The sequence below is a fragment of the Thunnus albacares genome, chromosome 9 (assembly GCF_914725855.1).
Source record: "Thunnus albacares chromosome 9, fThuAlb1.1, whole genome shotgun sequence".
NCBI lineage: Eukaryota > Metazoa > Chordata > Actinopteri > Scombriformes > Scombridae > Thunnus > Thunnus albacares.
Genome location: NC_058114.1, coordinates 24,559,779 through 24,578,414, shown reverse-complemented (window position 1 = coordinate 24,578,414; position 18,636 = coordinate 24,559,779). Strand labels below are relative to the sequence as shown.

Sequence of the window (18,636 nt, the reverse complement as noted above, 5' to 3'; positions counted from 1 at the left end):
CAACTCCGTCAAAGTCTGGCTTGCACCAGTCCAGGATCTGTTTAATTCTCGTCCGGCGCTGGCCTCCTGCCTGGCTCTCTCCAATCAGCGCAGAGTACGTTGCAAACAGGACTCCTTCTGAGGTAGCTGTGTCTCCATACTTTATCTACAACAACAAATGAGACATTCAAAAGAGGAAAATGGTGTTAGAACATGGCTTGCTTTGTTTCAATTTTCTGCTCGGATGCACTTAAGTAAACATTTCTTAGCTTGTCACAGTAACTCCACCTGGACTCACCTTGTTTAAGGCATGCACAGGAATATTCGGTGCATCTATGTCTTTGAGATCTCTCTCTGCATCAAATTTCAGGTCATTGGATATGCTGAACCTGAGGGCAGCAACAGGAAAATTAGTAATTCAGCTAGCTTCTTTACAAACGTGCCACTACATGTTCAGTTTATCCTGGCACATAACTGGATACATCACTATCACATAAATCAATGAAACTACAGTTGTTTTTTTTTGGGTTTTACACTGCTTTTATGATCCCTGAATGAGTACACACAGATGACTGTAACACCTCCTTTCTTACCATAGTGCTTTCTTCCTTCCCTTAAGGTAGTTCTCCAGGATGATTCCCGCCACAGTGCGTCCCTTTCCGACCCCTGCCCCATCTCCGATCAGGAAGCCTGCTCTCTGGTTGTTCTGAAGGATCACCTCGTGTTGCTGAGGACGGACAAAAAGCAAATGCATGAACAAAGATGCCCGCATAATCAAAACACTCATCTTCATAGTTCCAAACTGAGGATTGCATATTGTGAGTATATGCACCAATGTGTGTACCTGGCAGGCGTAGATGATGGCCTCTAGCTGCAGAGCAGACAGCAGGCCACTGTTAATAGTTGACTCGGGGATAGACAGAGTGTATGTAATGTCAGGAGGAGGGACACTGGATAGCGTGTTGGTCTCCACCACTATGTCAGGATGAGAAATTCCTATAGTGGCTGAAGAGGAGAGAGGGTAGTTTTAAAGGAGAGAAAAAACTGCATAATGACTTAAAATTAAAATTAAAAAGCAAGAAGTAGATGAATGAATGGGTAACTAGATGTTGACATTCAGTCTAGCGGCCTACATTTGGAAGGTCTGTACTCAGCATATGTGTCTACATGTCCCAGTTCCTCTGTCTCCTCCTCTTCGGCATCCTCTTCCTCTACTGGTGGTGACTGGGTTCTCTGAGCCTGCTAACATCAGAGAGACGACAGTAATGTCATTCACATTAAAAGCCACATTTGGTGTTATAGTTCTTTTTTCAGCCTTACACCAAATGTAAGTGAAAGGTGTATAAAACCAGTTGAAGCAGAATGAAGGAGAACTTAAAAACATGTTTGTCGACAGTAGACAAAAAGACTGCTTTGAATATTCAGGCAATGTCACATTAATGTTATCTGAGAAACGCAAAAAAAATGCAAAAGGTCCCATTTTGTAAGAGAGGTCAGTGACAAATATTACATAGCCTCTCTTCTTGTCACATAAAAAAGTCAAGAGACAATGCATTATATGTTATGATCATCTCTCTATGCAATTGCAGAATGTCCAATATATGCAATATGAAGCAATTCTTTCATCATCTGCAGTAATGCGGAAACTTGCCAAAGTAGGCTCAAGTATGAGCAGTTTCTACTACCTTCATGCACTGCACTGTCAAAATGTGGCCTTCACTTTAAGATTAGTAGCATATCATGTCACTATGCAAAACAATATATGCTTTATCTTGTACTGTAAACACACAGGGCAATCATCAGCTGCACAAAAGCAGACATATAACATGATCAGCATATTTTTGCATTACTGGGAACCATCAGTGATTAGGCTGATATAGTTAAAGAGCTTGGTTTCATTTTTACATCAGATTGGAGAGGTTCTTGTAACTACCTGAAATCCTCCTAAAGGTGGGTTGCTGATAATAGCAGTTATATCATCCAAACTGGCCAAGCCATGAAACCTGCTGGTGCCATTCAGCTGTCAACAAAACATAAAATAAAGAAATACAAACTCAAATAAACACAGAGGCAAATGCATAAGAAAATAGAAACAAAAAAACATGAGTAATCACTCTGTGTGTGCATGTGTTTGTATTTGTATGCATGTGCGTGAGAGCGTGTGGGCACTTCATGGATGTTTGATGGAGCTGCACTCAACAAAATGCAATTTGTTGTCTGGCTGTGAAAAGCCAGGGACAACAACAACAAAAGGCAGATAAAGCCGTGTGTCTGGGAAACATAATGGATGAAATGAGGGCAGAATGAAAAGGAAAACATAAAAGGCTTTCAGAAGGCAAGAGAAATAAATGTACTCTGATTCATATCGAAAAGATATCCTCAGATCCATCTAATTCAAAGAGTACTCAACAGCAACGCGAGCAGGGATAAAAGAACAACACATCCGAACAAAGTTGCTCTCCTCAGATCACAACTTGGAGACCGTCTTATAATGCAGGTCAGTGGGTTTCATCCCATCAAAAACAAAGTTGATTTACATAATCTCATATGTGTGTCTAGTCTATAGTGGCAGCTAATTTGGAGATATTATTTTATCACCTGGTATAAGAAAAAATAAAGCGAAAGTCAAAGTGAAAGACTGTTTTAATATTTCAATCAATCAATCAATTTTTATTTATATAACTTTCCTTTTTGATAAAGCGGTGGTGCTGGAGGCCAGGGTAATGCCATCCAGAGTAGTTATATCATTAGATAATGTGTTTCTAAGGAGTTTAGGGCCAAGCACGATAACTTCAGTTTTATTTATCAGTTTGTTTAACTGATTGGTTTCATCTAGCTTCATTGATAAATATAATTGGGTATCATCTGCATAACAATGAAAATTTATGGAGTGTTTCCTAATAATATTACCTAAAGGAAGCATATACAAGGTGAATAGTATTGGTCCAAGTACAGAACCTTGTGGAACTCCGTGTCTAACTTTTGCCTTCATGGAGGATTCATCATTAACATGGACAAACTGAAATCGGTCTGATAAATAGGACTTAAACCAGCTTAGTGCAGTTCCTTTAATGCCAATTAAATGTTCCAGTCTCTGCAAAAGGATTTGATGGTCAATTGTGTCGGCACAAGATCTAACAGGACAAGTATGGAGACAAATCCTTTGTCCGATGCAGTTAGGAGGTCATTTGTGACTTTCACCAGTGCTGTCTCTGTGCTATGATGCACTCTAAGTCTTGACTGAAAATCTTCAAGTAAACTATTGTTATGTAGAAAGTCACATAACTGATTAGAGACTGCTTTCTCAAGGATCTTTCTGTACAATGTCAATGTGCAGCTGTAGAGGTGGTCAGTCACATGGAAGCCAGTGTGATAAAGGTTCCTGAGGTTCAAAATAGCTGCGTTCCACATGGTTGCAATAATTCAATCTATTTTATTTACACTGTGAGCATAATGGATGACTGAAATACATTTGCAAGTAAAAACTTGGCAGTAAAATCCTTTCTGCTCTATTCTTGTGAGGTGAATTACAGAAATTCAGCAGTATCCTCTGAATTACATAGAGAAACTATCAAAAGTTTAAGAGTCTCTATGTCTGGAATAAGAATCTTTCAATTCTCAGATATTTCAGAACTTTGATCGTTAAGCTAGAAATACCACCTTGCTGTTGTATGCCTCCACCAACCAGTCAAGTTGCTGTTTACATCCATGTCTGTCCAGATTCATATAATATTTGTGGTGAAGACTTTGAAGCACTTTAATAAAAAGGTATTAAGTGTATTTTCTTTGTATGTGTTCACATGCTTGGCGAATAAAGCTGATTCTGATACAACACAAGTTGTAGTCATGACAGTAGACAAAGCTTCAGATATGAATGTTGCTGCAAAGAAGCTACAAATTCTAAAACATGGATGCTTCACACACATCTTCAACCCGGAAGCACAAAAGATCTTTACAATCAACACAGTTTCAAAGTGGGAGGATTAGTGTCATCAATTCAGTATCTGACCAAATGCGAAATATAGTAACAATCTCCCCTTCTGTTCCTGAGTTATGGTGTTGAATAATGGCCAGAAAAATGCAGAAAATTATGATGTCACAGTGAAGTTGACCTTTGACCTTTTGGATATAAAATGTCATCACTTCATCTTTTTATCCTACTAGACGTGTGTCATAATTAGCGTATGAATTCTTGAGTTATGGCCAAAAACGTGTTTTGTGAGGACCTTGTCCTTTGACCTCCAAAATCTATTCAGTTCATCCTTGAGTCCAAGTGGACATTTGTGCCAAAGCTTCACAAGAGAATGGGACTGACCGACGGACAACCCGAAAACATTATGCCTCCGGCCACGGCTGTCGCTGGTGCAGAGGAATAAAAACAAATCTGGACAAGACTGTTTGTATAATGGCCTTAGCTCGGCAATGGACTACATATTTTTCACAGTGTTACAGGCGTATTCCACAGACTCATTTTTATCAGTTGGTTTGATGATATTTGTTTGTGCTTTCAGGTTTCACAATTGTACAGATTCTCCAAGAATGAATGCTTGGAAGAATCGTGCAGTTGGTTAGACATATGCAGTAAGAATAAGGTAAGGCACGATACAACTAGCACAGAGCTAGTTGTAGTGTCATTGAATCATTACATGTCTGGTAATTAAAAAGATTTGTCAACACAAAGCATATATCACAATTCAAAAAGTCAGTAAATTAATGGTGGTAATAATTACTTCCTAACAAGATATTAAGCTAACTTGATACAAATTGGTAAAGCACTAATGCAGCAGCACTAATGTTTACAGAGGGACAATCTGACCCTTGCTTGGTATTTATTGCCCATGTCTTCTAGCGCAGACATGCATGTGTAGATTTAAAGTGTGTATTGCATAGTAGCTGTAAGATGAGCTGTTGGTGTGGTAATCAATGCTTCTGTTAGTGACGTGTGTGTGTGTGTGTGTGTGTGTGTGTGTGTGTGTGTGTGTGAGAGAAAGTGCCTGCTACTGACCTCTAGCTGGCTCTGTGCTGGTGTGGTGGTGGTACTAGTGTTGACGTCCCAGAGGGTGGGCACTGTGTCCAGGTTGTCTGTGCTGATGAAGGACTGGCCATCAGCATATTCCGACAGTGAGTCAGCCGGAGAGGAGAACAGAGAGTTTGTGGAGAGGTCATCAATGCAGGACAGGTCCTGAAGGCAGAGGAAGAGAGGATGTGTTAAGTTACAACTCTGAAATAGGGAAGAAATCATGTTGAATGGTAGAACCTACAGATTTTTTTCCTTTAAAAGAAGGAAGTTTAACATGTAGATTCTCAAATTAAAACAAATAAATGTAACCTCAGCCCTTCACTATCACGCCTCATGAGAGAAGGAGAAGCACCATAAATCCATATTATGCAACATATTCTGCATCAGACAAAGCACAGTGTGCGTGCAGCACAGGGATAATAAATACAAATGGTGAGAAATGAGAATGGATGGGAGTAAACCACAAACATAAAGGTGGCACATTCATTCTGGGTTTCAGCCAATTCTGCACTCTATTGGGAGTAACACGAGTAGCCTAAACAAAATCTAATCACACACAGATGTGTGAGAGTGAGCATGTAAAATAGAAAGAGAGGGGCAGGCATAATGAGAGTGCTTGTGTCCGTGTGTGTGTGTGTCATTTCAGCCATGGCTGCCTTCCAGTCGCCCCTCTATTCATATCCTTTCCAAGCCATTAGCATGCCATGTTCTTTAACTAGCCTCACACAGGCACCCCTGGGCCCCCTGAGACTTATAAACATGGATGTGGGGAGATAGGGATTGAGTGATGGGGAGGGGCAAGAGAAAACACAGTAGACAACAATGAGCTGAACAGAAGAGGAACTGTTTTTGGAAATGAGTATGGCTCTGGTCATTTTATTGTCTGTGTGTCTAGCCTTCAATGTGCATTACTGTACTATGCATGCAAGTAGGACTATGGAGAAGCCATAAATAGAACCAGAGGGTCCAACTTGCTAACTCAGCAATTTTCAGTTTACCACACTTTAAGGTCTGGTTGTCTGTGCTGTGTAGCGCTGTATTAAAGAACTTCAATACAGCAATATCCATACTGTTACATTACATATTTCTATAACTTTCACCAGGCTAACATTGTTTTCTTGTAGCACATCCAGAGACACAATTTTTCAGATAAAAATACTAAAAATATAAATTGGTAGTGAGTGGGGTTGAAGCACAAAATGCTATTAGGACTAAAGATAACTTGTGGAAGAATACTGTGTTATAAGAATGTAAAGGAAAAACTGTTGAGACACAGAGATAAATGATTAGTTGTGATGCTGACTCAGTTTCAACAATATGCTGCTACTGATTAATGCTGAGAAGCTGCTCTGACTTCTGTCATAGCTGCCTGTTAGCCATTACTCACAGTTCATCTGAAAATGTTTCACAGGCGTGAGAAGACAAGATGTAGGGCTCTTAGTGCTAACATGACTACATCATGTGGGAATGGGGCCTAGTGAGGGTGGTAAACAGCAGGCAGACAAACACAAGCTCAGTCCTGTATGTGCTTACGTGAACATGTGTATATTTTCGCCCTCTGATGTTGTGGAATAAAGCAACTCGCTGACCGTAACGTGGGCATGTTTGCGTATTGGAAAGAGTGCTTTTTTTCAAGGGTACAGCACTCAGCTTATCAGAGTTTGCTGGTAGCTCTATGATTACGTCTCGCTCTTCAACTCTCTCACCCTACGTTTCTCTTTCTTTTTCTCCCTGTGTGTGTGTGTGTGTGTGTGTGTGTGTGTGTGTGTGTGTGTGTGTGTGTGTGTGTGTGTGTGTGTGTGTGTGTGTGTGTGTGTGTGTGTGTGTATGTGTATGTGCGCTTCCTGAGGGCAAGATCAGGCATGAGCTCTGAAAACAGGCTCTCCAAAGTTGCTCTGCCCTTCAGACAGCTGATTGGAGCAACTGCCTTTTCTAGGGTGACAGAAGGGTAGATGTAGAGAGGGCCCCTGTAAAATATCACTACCACTCCATAACATATAACCTGTCTCTTTCTACCACCTTTCCTTTCTCCATTTTGTTTGTGCGTGCTGTCAGCTGCGTGTCTTCCTATCCCACTCTATTCTGTCTCACCCCTCGCTCACGTCCCTCCTTTCTTGGATCATCTGGCTGAGGACAGATGAGTAAACAATGAGGCTCGGAAAAGGGACACCATGTCACCAGAGGCATCATTCCAAAGAAGCATAATTGTGGAAACACACAGATAAGCACATAGAGACATGCAGTCTACCATGGTAAAAAGTATAGTTTTTTTTTCTTGCTGCAGAGTAAATAACAAACAATTTGATGAGAGAAGGATTAGTTTAGATCCAAACATAGATATCCATCACTTGATAAAATCTACTTAAAACACATTTGATAATAATTGAAAATACATCACAAGTTGGGTTACAGTTTAAGCTGTCATAATAGTTTTGCGTGTAAAAATGGTTATGGCTATGAAATGTTAAAAATCTTAATAACTTCAATGTGCTGCATCACATTGGATTAATTCAAGCTCTGGCTGAAACCAGCCCTAAATCAATTTGTTCTGCAAATGTACGTATTTAGATCTGACGTTTGTGTGTGTTTGCATCATATAAACTCATGTAACACAGTGTGTCACTGTGCTGATGCAGTGTTGTTTTTCCAGACGACCAACAGTTCTGATACAGCAGAATCACAGAAAACTGCAGCAGGTTAGTGCTAACCAGGACATGGCCGACCTCAGCACCATGCTAATCGAGTTGTTAAGCAGAGCGTAACAGAGGCAGCAGTGTTTGTCCCCCCGGCAGGCCCGTACCCAGGGCAAGTTCATCTACTGTTCCTAAGACTGGGCCCTGCCAAGCAGAGATAAGGCTTGAATTCCAACTGCTCTGATGGTAATCTGGCTCCTTCCACAGCACACAGCCACACAGCCGTATAACTACTAATCCTGCCTCTCTCTAACTCTCTTTTTTTTCCCTGCCACACAATAAAAAAAAAAAAAAAAATCTGACTGTGTGTGCATTTGTTTGTGTGTGTGCAAGTGTTTCTTTCTCTCGAAAATTGCTTTCAGGGAATGAAATCTGTTTCAAATCTTTATTGTTATTTCTGGGAATATCCAGAAAAAAAAAAAAATCTGTGTGTGTATGTGTCTGGTGTGTGTACATGTACACAAAAGGACATGTGAAAGCCCATGTGCAGGTTTTTTCCTGTTATTTATCCACCCTTCTGTTTTTGAACAAGTAGTCTTTCACGTGTTCCTCTTCCACTTCAGTTTCTCCGCTGCTCTAAAAGCTGGAACCAGCATAATATCCCCCCCCCCACACACACACAATATACACGCTGCCATCGCAACCACAACCAAATACAAGCCTCCTTTTGACCACTAGTGCATAGCGTGGTGCAATCTAAAAAATCTTTTGCTCAAATGGACTTTCTGTGAGAAACTCCATATAGAAGAATACAGCAGAATACACATACTGTACATCACATCATGTATCCACAGAAGCGGTAAATTACATTTGAGAGTCTGGATAATGACAGTTGTCTGCCTGGGGATGATTAATGGAGGCACATGGCAATGAAAAATGGCTGCAAAAAGCCCCTCCAACTCATCAGAAGAGAGTTACTTGATGGTTGTGGTTGAAGGTTATCAGGACTAAATGGAAAAATACATTTCTAAAAATAAACCACCCACAAACAACCTGGCTTCATCATCTGTTATGGTTAATGTATTTACTCTGTGATGAATAATCTACAACAAAGTCATGCAATACAACCCCCCTCCTAAAAAAATAATAGCGTTGCCATGGTCATGAGGTAAACGCTGCCACGCACAGTCAGGTTAAAATTAATATTAGTACACAGAAAATGCTGAAAAAAGAAATTATCTGTGCTACTCATGCAGCTTTAACAGTTGCCTTGGTAGAGGTAAGAAACAACCATTCCTCATATAACGACTACAATGACACTGGTGATGACACGGCCCTTATGATAAGCTCATGCACTGCCATACAAGGAAGTAAAGCAGCCCTATCTTTTACTTTGCTTTCTAAACAGTTATTTTGCATTAGCTAGTCTACCTCTCTTGTCTTCAACTGTTACTATTTAGGGAAAACAGCTTCTGATCACAAAATCCCATCAACGATAGCTGTATATCACTGACAAAAGATAATTTGGGCTGAAATATAAGTAAGGTTTATAAGATAGGAATAATTCTTCAGAACATGTCCTTAAAAGAATATGTTCAGAGGATGTGGTTTGTGTTTCCTGATAAACTCCACTGTGTTGGAATCATTTCCTCTCAAATCAAATTAATGACAGTTGTCCACACCAGGGTGGGATGAACAGATTATAGGGTTGGTTTTTTTGTTGTTATTAGAACCCCCCCCACCCATCACTTTTGGTACTGACGAATCCTTTGTATTGTAGTTCTGGTCACTGCTAACTCCACTGTTGTCCTGGGGAAAGAACTGACAGCCACATGGTGTTTAAAGCTGCTACTTTTCCCCAGCATTTTCTTTGGCATGTTGGAAATGTCGACAACAGTTGACATGACGAAATGTTGTGAATTCTCGATGGTGCAACAACAGGGGCACGATTGATTTCTTAATGACTTCCCGCCCATAAAGACCCCCAATTATCTTTGATGCAGTTCATGACCAAGTCAAAGCTTGACCATTTGTTGAACCAACCTCTCGTGTGCTCATGTTAAGAAATGACTTACATGCCTTTAACAGTTTGTTACTACCATATAGTTCCCCTGCTATCGTAAAAGCAAGCAGGTAAGAACTTTATTTAGTCCTAGGCCACATCCTGTTAAACTCAATAACCCAATGATTTGCGAGGACAGGCTGAGGCCCCCGGGCAGGCAGGCCAGGCCCAGGGCTTTCCCCTCCTACACACTGCCAGCTTGGCTGCTTTTCCAAGGCTATGAAACAAGTCACCCTGCCCTCCCACTTACCTCACACACCCACGTATATATACACAAACACAAGTCTCAAGTGACCTCACCATCTCACCCGTTTCTGTCATCTCTTGCTTATTCTCTCCCAGTCTTTTAAACCTATCCTCCCTTGTTTCCCATCTATCTCTGCCATCTCCTCTCTCTGCCCTTTCAGCCTCTCATTGTGTGTTTATCCTAGTTTTGTTTTCCCACGGAGTTCTGCGGCAGGAAGAGGATATTTTTAACCAAACACTTATTTTTCATTGATATTACGTTTTGGGAGATATTATCACTATCAAATAGTTATATGAGTGATAAAAGAGGACATCATATTACAAACACCATTATGCACTAAATGATGTAGATAATTGACAAATAAATCTAAACTCACTACTATACACTGTAGAATAGTACTCACTAAGGTCAACAAAAATTTAAGAGTGTTTCTCAAAAGGTCGTTAACGGCTGTGGTCTGTTAGAGCAGCAACTGCAACACCTTAGGCACTGGGCCCTTTCCAATCCTCTTTTATTACACTTAATGGCTACAGACATACTGCCTGCGCCTGAAAACTTATCTGTAACAACAGTAGTAGGGATGGGAGCGTGTAGGTCAAATGAACAGTCGGGAATCTAATTGCTATAAATGCTAATAAAGTGCCATGACTCTTGTTTGTAAAGTAGGTAGTGTACAGTGACAGTTCGACCTAGCATGTGTGCAAGCTGAAAAAGTGCACTGAAAGCAGCAGTCTTATCTGTCCAATTTCTGCTTTCTGTGTATATGTGATTAGAGTGGAGGAACTGAGGGTTATTAGTTCACTCACCCCGCCCCAATGATCAGCTGACTGTAACAACCCCTACCCCAGGCTCTCCGCTCTGGTGTCAGCTGTTGACCTTGTCCATGCAGTCAACAGAACTTGACTGATGGCCTGTGTGTGTGTGTGTGTGTGTGTGTGTGTGTGTGTGTGTGTGTGTGTGTGTGTGTGTGATTTCACAGAGGTGGGTCTGGGGCCAGGAACTGAAAAGCCACCACTGGTGTCTCTCTTTCTGTCTGGATTATGTTATACCAAGCTGTCTGCATGTCCTACATCTCTGACATATCTGCTGGGCTGTGATTTTAATAGCACGGCTCTAAGCTGTTCCTTTCCGTGACCTTATCACAGACTTGAAGCAGACACTGCCTTTTTGGTAAACTAGCTCTCTGATTAACCTGCTATTGAGAGGAGTGGTACGAGTTAAGACCGCTTTTCATTTAAGGATTAAATTGATTTATTATGGTGTGTAATAGTACATTGAGTGTTTGTAGACAGCACAAGCTCTAAACGCGCTGAAAGCGACGATTGACGTGCCTCATTTGACGGTCCTATAGCGCGCTGCAGACATCAGATTTGAAATGCCAACACCACAGAACCAACACAGATTTAACCTGTTGTTCTTTGTATTTACTGCTGCATTAGTTGGATGTAATGAATGAATGAAAAGGAGAAATGCAGAGGAGGAAAATTAAACTAAGAGCGTCTGTTTCCACAGTAAATCATCTGTTGAGTGTTTGATGGTTATTTGTACTCTAGAACGTAACCGCCGTGAAACAATCAGAAAATAACATTTCATTTCTCTCATTCACTCTGCCGCCGCTCCCTCTCCTCCCTCGACCACCGTTGTGCTGTCTCCCTCTCTCTTTCTCACTCACTCATGTTCTCGGCTCGCTCACGCCATCTCTCTCTTTTTTGGCTGCTGAAAATACAGTTTTTGGTCGCTGGGTCCTCATTTGACGCTCCAAAATCGAAACAAGGTCGGAGTAGGGGCGTCAAGGCAGTTTGATACGCCTCATAACCCTTTTGGTACGTGTTCAGGCATTTAAAACAATAGTTGTACTTTAAAACACACGCGCCAGACGCTTTCAGTGCGTTTGGGCCTTTAGTACGACTCTAGAAGACAAACAGACAAATCAACGTATCCCATCACAGATCTTTGATCAAGAAGCCAATTTGTTAAAAAGCCACTGTATTTTCAAAAGTACACATGGACATGTTTACATCTTGCTTTGGTCTGTAAGATCCTTTAGTCACACAACCTACAACCAAAGAAATAAACTGATAGAGCAAAGAGTCTCAAGTCTAGAGACCTACTCACAGTAGTTTTAGCAGTTCCACTGACCACAAAGAGCTCCACTTAGGACCCCACAAACCAAAGCTGATGCTAAAAAGGCCTCTGACAATAATATTTAATCAGTGCTTCCTGCTGAAATTTCAATGAGTTTGTTCCAAAGAACTAGATTGCCTCTCCTTGACAACTGTGCTACAGTTAAATTTGTAAATGTTAATTAGAGGGGATGGTTTGAGAAACAATATAAACTGATCAATTGTCATTGTATTTACATGTTTACAGTTGTGGGGTCAATAGAAAATAATTATGTCCTTCTTGTCCAGCTCACAGACAACCATGTCTAGAACAACTATCCCAGGCCAACCGAAGCAGTATACCCAGTCCAGCAACCTCCTGACAGGCAGGCTTTCAAGTTGTGCCAAGTCTGAGTAAAACAAGCCAGGGACAGCTTGCTGCTTACAAGCCTCCTGGAATTTTCCAGTGTTTTCATATGTTCTGGAAAATAAAAGGATGCCATGTCAAGTGTCCCAGCTAGCAGCCAAATGACTGGTTCAAAGAACAGCTCCTCTAGTTGTATGTGTAGGAGATCCTAAAGCGGACTAATATGCTAATACTAGTCTGCTCAGGATATTGTGGGCAGATTACGCTACCTGGCAAATCCACATGTCTTTCTCCACCAAAGAACAAGCAGATGTTAACAAGTGAAAAGCAGACAAGTTGAGAAAAAAAGAGGGAGGAAAGAGCCAGAAAAGAAAGCAAGAAAGACGATCCCTGCTGTTATTTGGTTTGGTGCCAAGAGGAAGTGGCCCAGGGATAGGTGCCATGAGGATGAGCTGGCATTCACAAAGGTATGTCTCAATAGTTGAAGTCCACAGTTTGAACTAGTTAGAAGAAATAAAGAAAAGAACTGTATGCATCCAAAATAACATGGTGGGCTTCTGAAAAGGATTTGTAAAATTGAGGAAACATAAAAAAACACAACGCACACAAAAAAAAAGACACACAGTATTGTGTTGCGTGTGTGCGTATTTGTGTTTATGTGTGAGAAACTAATTGCGTGTGTGTGAGTGAGTGTTGACGCAAGATGACGTCTCAGTTATGCAGAAATTTCAACACAGAATACCACACAACATTTGCAAAAGGGATAAACTGTCATTTGTAACAGTCACATGAAATGTGGCCAAGACGATCATTTAAAATGTTATTATTTCAATAAATGAGATAATGTGACTGTGTCAATTGGTCATAAATTTAAAAAGAACTCCAGTTCTGCATAGCCAAGAAGATTATATTTTCATCAGCGTACAAAAACATGTAGATGTCTCTTTATCTTTGTTACCTCACGTTTTAATAGGGGTTGAGTTTTGAGTACATTATTTCATGCTGATATATATGTTTAAATTGGTATTATCTAGAGCTAAAATTGAAATTAGGCAAAGTTATACTAGATCCTATTTTTATTTGCGAGAGTAGAGAACAATACTAGATTACAAGAAGGTTCCAGGAAATAAAACCACATCTTAAGGTTACATTCACAGGTTCTCTTAGTACCTCTGACAACCTTGCTCTCTTTCGTCTTGTGCATGACACACACCCACGCTTTTACACACCTGTGGTCAGTGGACTACTATCATACTGTGAGTCATGATGGTGGGCTCGTTGCCCGTAAGTTGCTAATTTGGTTCCTAGCCAAGAATCAACTGCAAACTGAGCAGGGAATTTACTCTTTTACAACCATGGGCACAGGTCTACTCATTTTTTTAAAAACACAGTGGCATCATCCCATGATAGTTGACAGACCCGATTACTCCGAATGAATGTCTTCACGTTCTCACTGTGAATCATCTCAGGTTAAAAGAATTTTAAAAGCATTTACGACAAGCATTTAGTGAATATGTTTTACATGTTAGGAGAGAAAGGGAATGTGCTTTGACATCAAATCAGTCAGATCAACTTTCATAACACTAGTTAGAAAGATGAGTATGATGTCCCACCAAGAGTGTAAGAGAGAGTTATTGAGCGGTCACTTTTATGACTGCCTTCAATATGCTATAGATATGTAATAAACTGAAAGAACTAAAAAAAAAAAAAAAGTACAGGAATTTTCCTGGCTCAAGATCAGACAAAGGAGGTACTTAAACTGTGATCTACTGAACCTTGATTTATCCATTTATTTTAGATTACAATATAGATACAGACTGTAAAACAAGGGCGATGATAGAGGGGTTTGACATGCAACAAAGGTTCCCGGCTGAAATTAAACTTGGGATGTGGTGATTACATATGTGTCTTGACCAAACCGCTCAAGGGCGCCCCATGATTTATTTTTTAAAAATAGGGAATAGATTGTGTCAGGTTCCTAGAATAAACCCAAACATCAAGAGAAAGGCAGGTTACGTGCTGGACAAGTCGCTAGTCTATTTACAGGGCAAACACATATAGACAAACACATTCACAGGCTTTCTACAGGCACATTTTAGAGTAACCTGCATATCTTGGGACTGTGGGGAGAAATCCGCATGCAGATACTGGGAGAATGTGCAACTTCGGCTCCAGTCGGCTGTCAGATTTGAACACAGGACCTTCTCGCTATGAGACGACTGCTCTCTACTGAGCCACAATGACACTCCTAATGTAACAGAACAACCTTGCAATGAATCCTACCTTTAACAAAGTTTCTCAGGTTTTGATTCAACCCTTGTAGTTTGCAAGGTGTTTCTAACGGGAAACAAAATGATTGTTTTGAGTACATGGATGTTAAGTATTCACAAGTTGATATGGCAAAACAGATGACTATTTGATGTGTGTGTATATATACAGCCTAATATGAAAGGCACTAAAATCTTGAGATGCTCTCTATTATTATGATGTATTTTTTTGTATTTTTAAAATTCAAAAAATGTGACTACTACTTCTTGTTGTGTTTAAGTTTTACTTACATTTGGAACTCCACAAAAGAATCAGATGGGTATGTTTTATGTAAGTTTTTTTAACAATAAGACATTAACCAGGACAGCTAAGTGGACTTTTCCCGCTTTGCCATCACTACAGGATTATGGCTCATGGAAACTAGCTGAAATAACTCGTTAACAGCAAAACTAGATGATCTCTAACACCTGCACTCTGACATATTAATAATCAGTCTCTTCCTCCTGCAGCGGCTGTCCTGTTTCCTGTCTACTGTCAGGCCTGACAGATTTGCTGCATCTTGTATCATGAAGGATAAATTACTTTTAATGACCAGCAATAACTAGCTCAAATATCACCATATGTTTGTATTTTCACTATCACCACCCTGGAATTATTCCGCTTCTGCAAGTACAACTGGCACTGATGTCTGACACATGTAATGCAATACTCTTATAAAAGGTTTAATCATTGCGGGCATGGTTACATGTTGATAAAGATGAAAATTTCTCTTTGCAGCATATGAAACCTGCATTGCTGGCACCCATCCTCTATTTTCTTACCCCCCGTTCTTTTCCCCTCCTCATGCACTCACTCATCACCACCATCATTGTTTATTCACTTCCCGTAAGCTGCACGACTAGATCATGCTTGAGGTTTAACGTAATACCAGGAAACTGACAACATGTGCCCACCAAGAGGCTGTCCTGCTGTGCCCCTGGCCTTCAGGAACTAGTTCAGGTCTTTTACACATGAGTTTTTTTCACATGAGAATTACACACTTGCAATTTTGTTGCATTGATGTTAACACAGGCAACATGTACTGTGGAAAGAAATAACACAGTGAGGTGGCTCACTGGTGGTTTGTTGGATAGAAACAAAACAAAAGCAAATGGGCTCACACAACTGCATGACTCAATTTCACTACCAGTTAGTAACTTTTACCATCCAATGTAAAAAATTGTGTATTTTAATAATTTAATAGAGTATTATAAAGCTTTGTTGTCTAAAACAGTGATTACATGAGACCATGGATTGTGTAATTTCTAAAATTCTATGAAATGCTGACAGAGTGAAATTAACCAATTAGTCAGAAATTCACTAGAAATAGGCCCAGCAAGCCTTGCACCAATGAAGTCACTGGACTGATATGAACTACAGTTCTATCAACACTGTGCAGTCTGATGACTGATAAATCAAAAAAAAACCAAACAACGCAATTCTATCTACAGTGCAGTACACCATTGCACATATTTAATGGCCATCCAGAAAACAGACAAGAGTGCTATTTAGCCTGGCAAGATATCAGATTCTAGCACTTACTGGAAAACAGCAAGGAGCGAGACAGACAATCATTTGTCATATTTCCTGGCTGGGAATTAGAGCCTCAGTGGTGCACAGGGAGACTGACTACCCTGACCTGCCAGCAAAGAAATTCACAGCCTGACTTGCTCACCGGCAAACTTTCAATTGTGAGCCTAAATTCTAAGCCTGGTTTACCTTCTTTGACATTTTCCACTCTGAACAAACAGCAGATGAACCAGTGTCAGAAACAGATGAAAATACGGACACTGGATAATATTTGGACTAACAGGGATTAAGTCTAGTCTGATCTTAAAGTTCAATGGAGACATCAATTTAAAAAACGTCCTGTCTGAGACGTGGCTCAGTTCTCGTCCGGGAAGCCAGCTCTTACAGGCACTTATGAGAAACTAATTTGAGAACTGCTTTAAAATCCATTTTCACAGTTTAATCATGTCACTTGTCAGTTACTGTCCAATAACTTTAACATAAGATTGTAATAAAGGATCAATTCTAATGAAAGCCAGGCTCCATCAGTGTTGTACTTACAAGGAAGTATTTTCAAAATTCATTCAAGGAAGTTTAAGTTAAAAATACAGCCGCACTGAAGTAATAAAGTGCTTAGTCTTATCTATAGTTTCCTGATAAGGACAATAAGCACTGCTCACATAAGCAGCTTTCAGTTAGTGACAGTTACTGACCATGACATCACAAGTAAAAAAAAAAAAAGTTTTCCAACAAAATCATCCTTTAAAACAAGAGACTTTTATACTGAGTTTTTAAACTTCACAAAGTGTAATATATGCAAAAAACAAATCAAACAGTACCAGTACCTTGGGAAGTGGTCGTCCCAGCTGTGAATACAATTTAGTCCAGAACTGCATGAGAGACATGGGTCCAAACGCTGCAGTATGGGGAGGGGGGGGGGGTACACACACACACATCCACTCCTGCTTCACCTTGAATCCCTGAATGCGACAGCTTCTTCCATGTGTTGGTATTCACCTTACAGCTGGTGCACTTCCACCCAACAGTGGACTCTCACTAGCCCTTTCACAGTTTCTCCCTGGTTCAACACACACATCTACGCTCTACCGCAGGTACGCTCTGGGCAATGAGCTCACACATACAAACTCTGTTTCTCTCACAAACAGAGACACAGACAACTCTAAAACATGCTTCCTGCTTCACCAGGGGCTGTCACGTATTTGCATAGAGGGCTTAGTCATAGTGACTGCGGACTAGTTCCTCAGAGCTCAAAAAGGTGGTTTGAGAGTGAGTGAGAGCACAGGGGAGGGGAGGGGAGGGGAGAGGTGGGGAGAAGAGGGAGGGAGGAGGGGAGGAGCTTTCAGGAAATGATGCTTTTGTTGGTAAGTGACTAGAGTTACTGGCAGTCGGGCCCATTTTACTGTACATGGTGTAACTCAACCGCATTTGTAGTGTAAACAGTATTGCGCTCTGGACCTGGCCGCTCCTCACACCCTGCTGCTTACCGCTATATTTAATGGGCCTGGGCCACTATCTAATGATTATTATATTTAGAGACTGACTCCCTGCCTGGCTGCCTGTCTTACTTCATACTTTGCCTTTTGTCTTTCTATTTGTCTGTGCAGGCTCAATTTCAAGACAGCTGTTCAAGTAATGATTTCTATTTAATCTAATGATCTATAGCCAAAAGGTGGAAACGCTAATATGAGGGAAGCAAACACATTTTCTAATTACCTAACTAGGGAGGATAGTCACTCGTGAGAGTGCAGATCCCAGCAGGCTTGATTTGTCAGTCAGCCTGTCAAAATGTTTCTCTATTAATTTAACTGTGTTATGTTTATCTGCATAGGAAAAAAATTAACAAACCAGATTTATAGTCCTCACATGGTCCCCCAACAGATGTTATGCCAAAAACAATGAGGACAGCTTAAAAATAACAAGAAGACAGCTGAAGTGGTCAGACATGTATTAACAGATCAAGTGCAAGCTGCACATGTGCATATTATTCAGAAGTTATTTCAGCATTCAGCCAATACTTCTATCTGTGCACAATTACACAAAAATACCTCATTATAAAAAGGTCATTCCTCTTTACTGGAATCAGGGGTGCGATTGTTAAAAAAAGAGTGTTCTGGGAATCTGATGGCAAATGGATTATTTCAACAACTCCATGATGTTTATCAAAGACAGTGTCATAATATTAGTTTTTCTGATAAAGAGACAGTGTTAACTGTTTAAGAGGTTATCATAAGCAAGGACACTGTGGTATTTAAAAAAAAAAACGTGATCTATCTCTTTCACTAGTGAAACAGAAGGGTCCATTTGCGCCCCCAGCTTCCAGGAATACACAATATCACGCCAGGATGGTGAAGTATTGTAATGTCCATCTCTGCTGGACTGAAAGGGAGTC

The 18,636-nt window shown here is 40.5% G+C and overlaps 1 protein-coding gene across 6 annotated transcripts in view; it reads right to left on the bottom strand.

Moving 5' to 3' along the window:
• si:ch73-63e15.2 (protein strawberry notch homolog 2) overlaps positions 1-18,636 on the bottom strand; it is a 68,970-nt gene that overhangs the window by 17,697 nt on the left and 32,637 nt on the right. For 2 of the 6 annotated variants that reach the window (XM_044361476.1, XM_044361478.1), the window contains 7 exons: positions 4,985-5,161; positions 1,913-1,999; positions 1,113-1,221; positions 824-984; positions 573-706; positions 278-368; positions 2-145 (listed from right to left, as the gene is read on the bottom strand). In XM_044361476.1, the coding sequence (XP_044217411.1) occupies positions 2-145; positions 278-368; positions 573-706; positions 824-984; positions 1,113-1,221; positions 1,913-1,999; positions 4,985-5,161 (903 nt within the window). Of the gene's footprint in view, position 1; positions 146-277; positions 369-572; positions 707-823; positions 985-1,112; positions 1,222-1,912; positions 2,000-4,984; positions 5,162-17,071; positions 17,460-18,636 lie in introns of those variants that run through there. The other 4 variants (XM_044361477.1, XM_044361479.1, XM_044361481.1 and 1 more) reach the window with 3 other exon arrangements.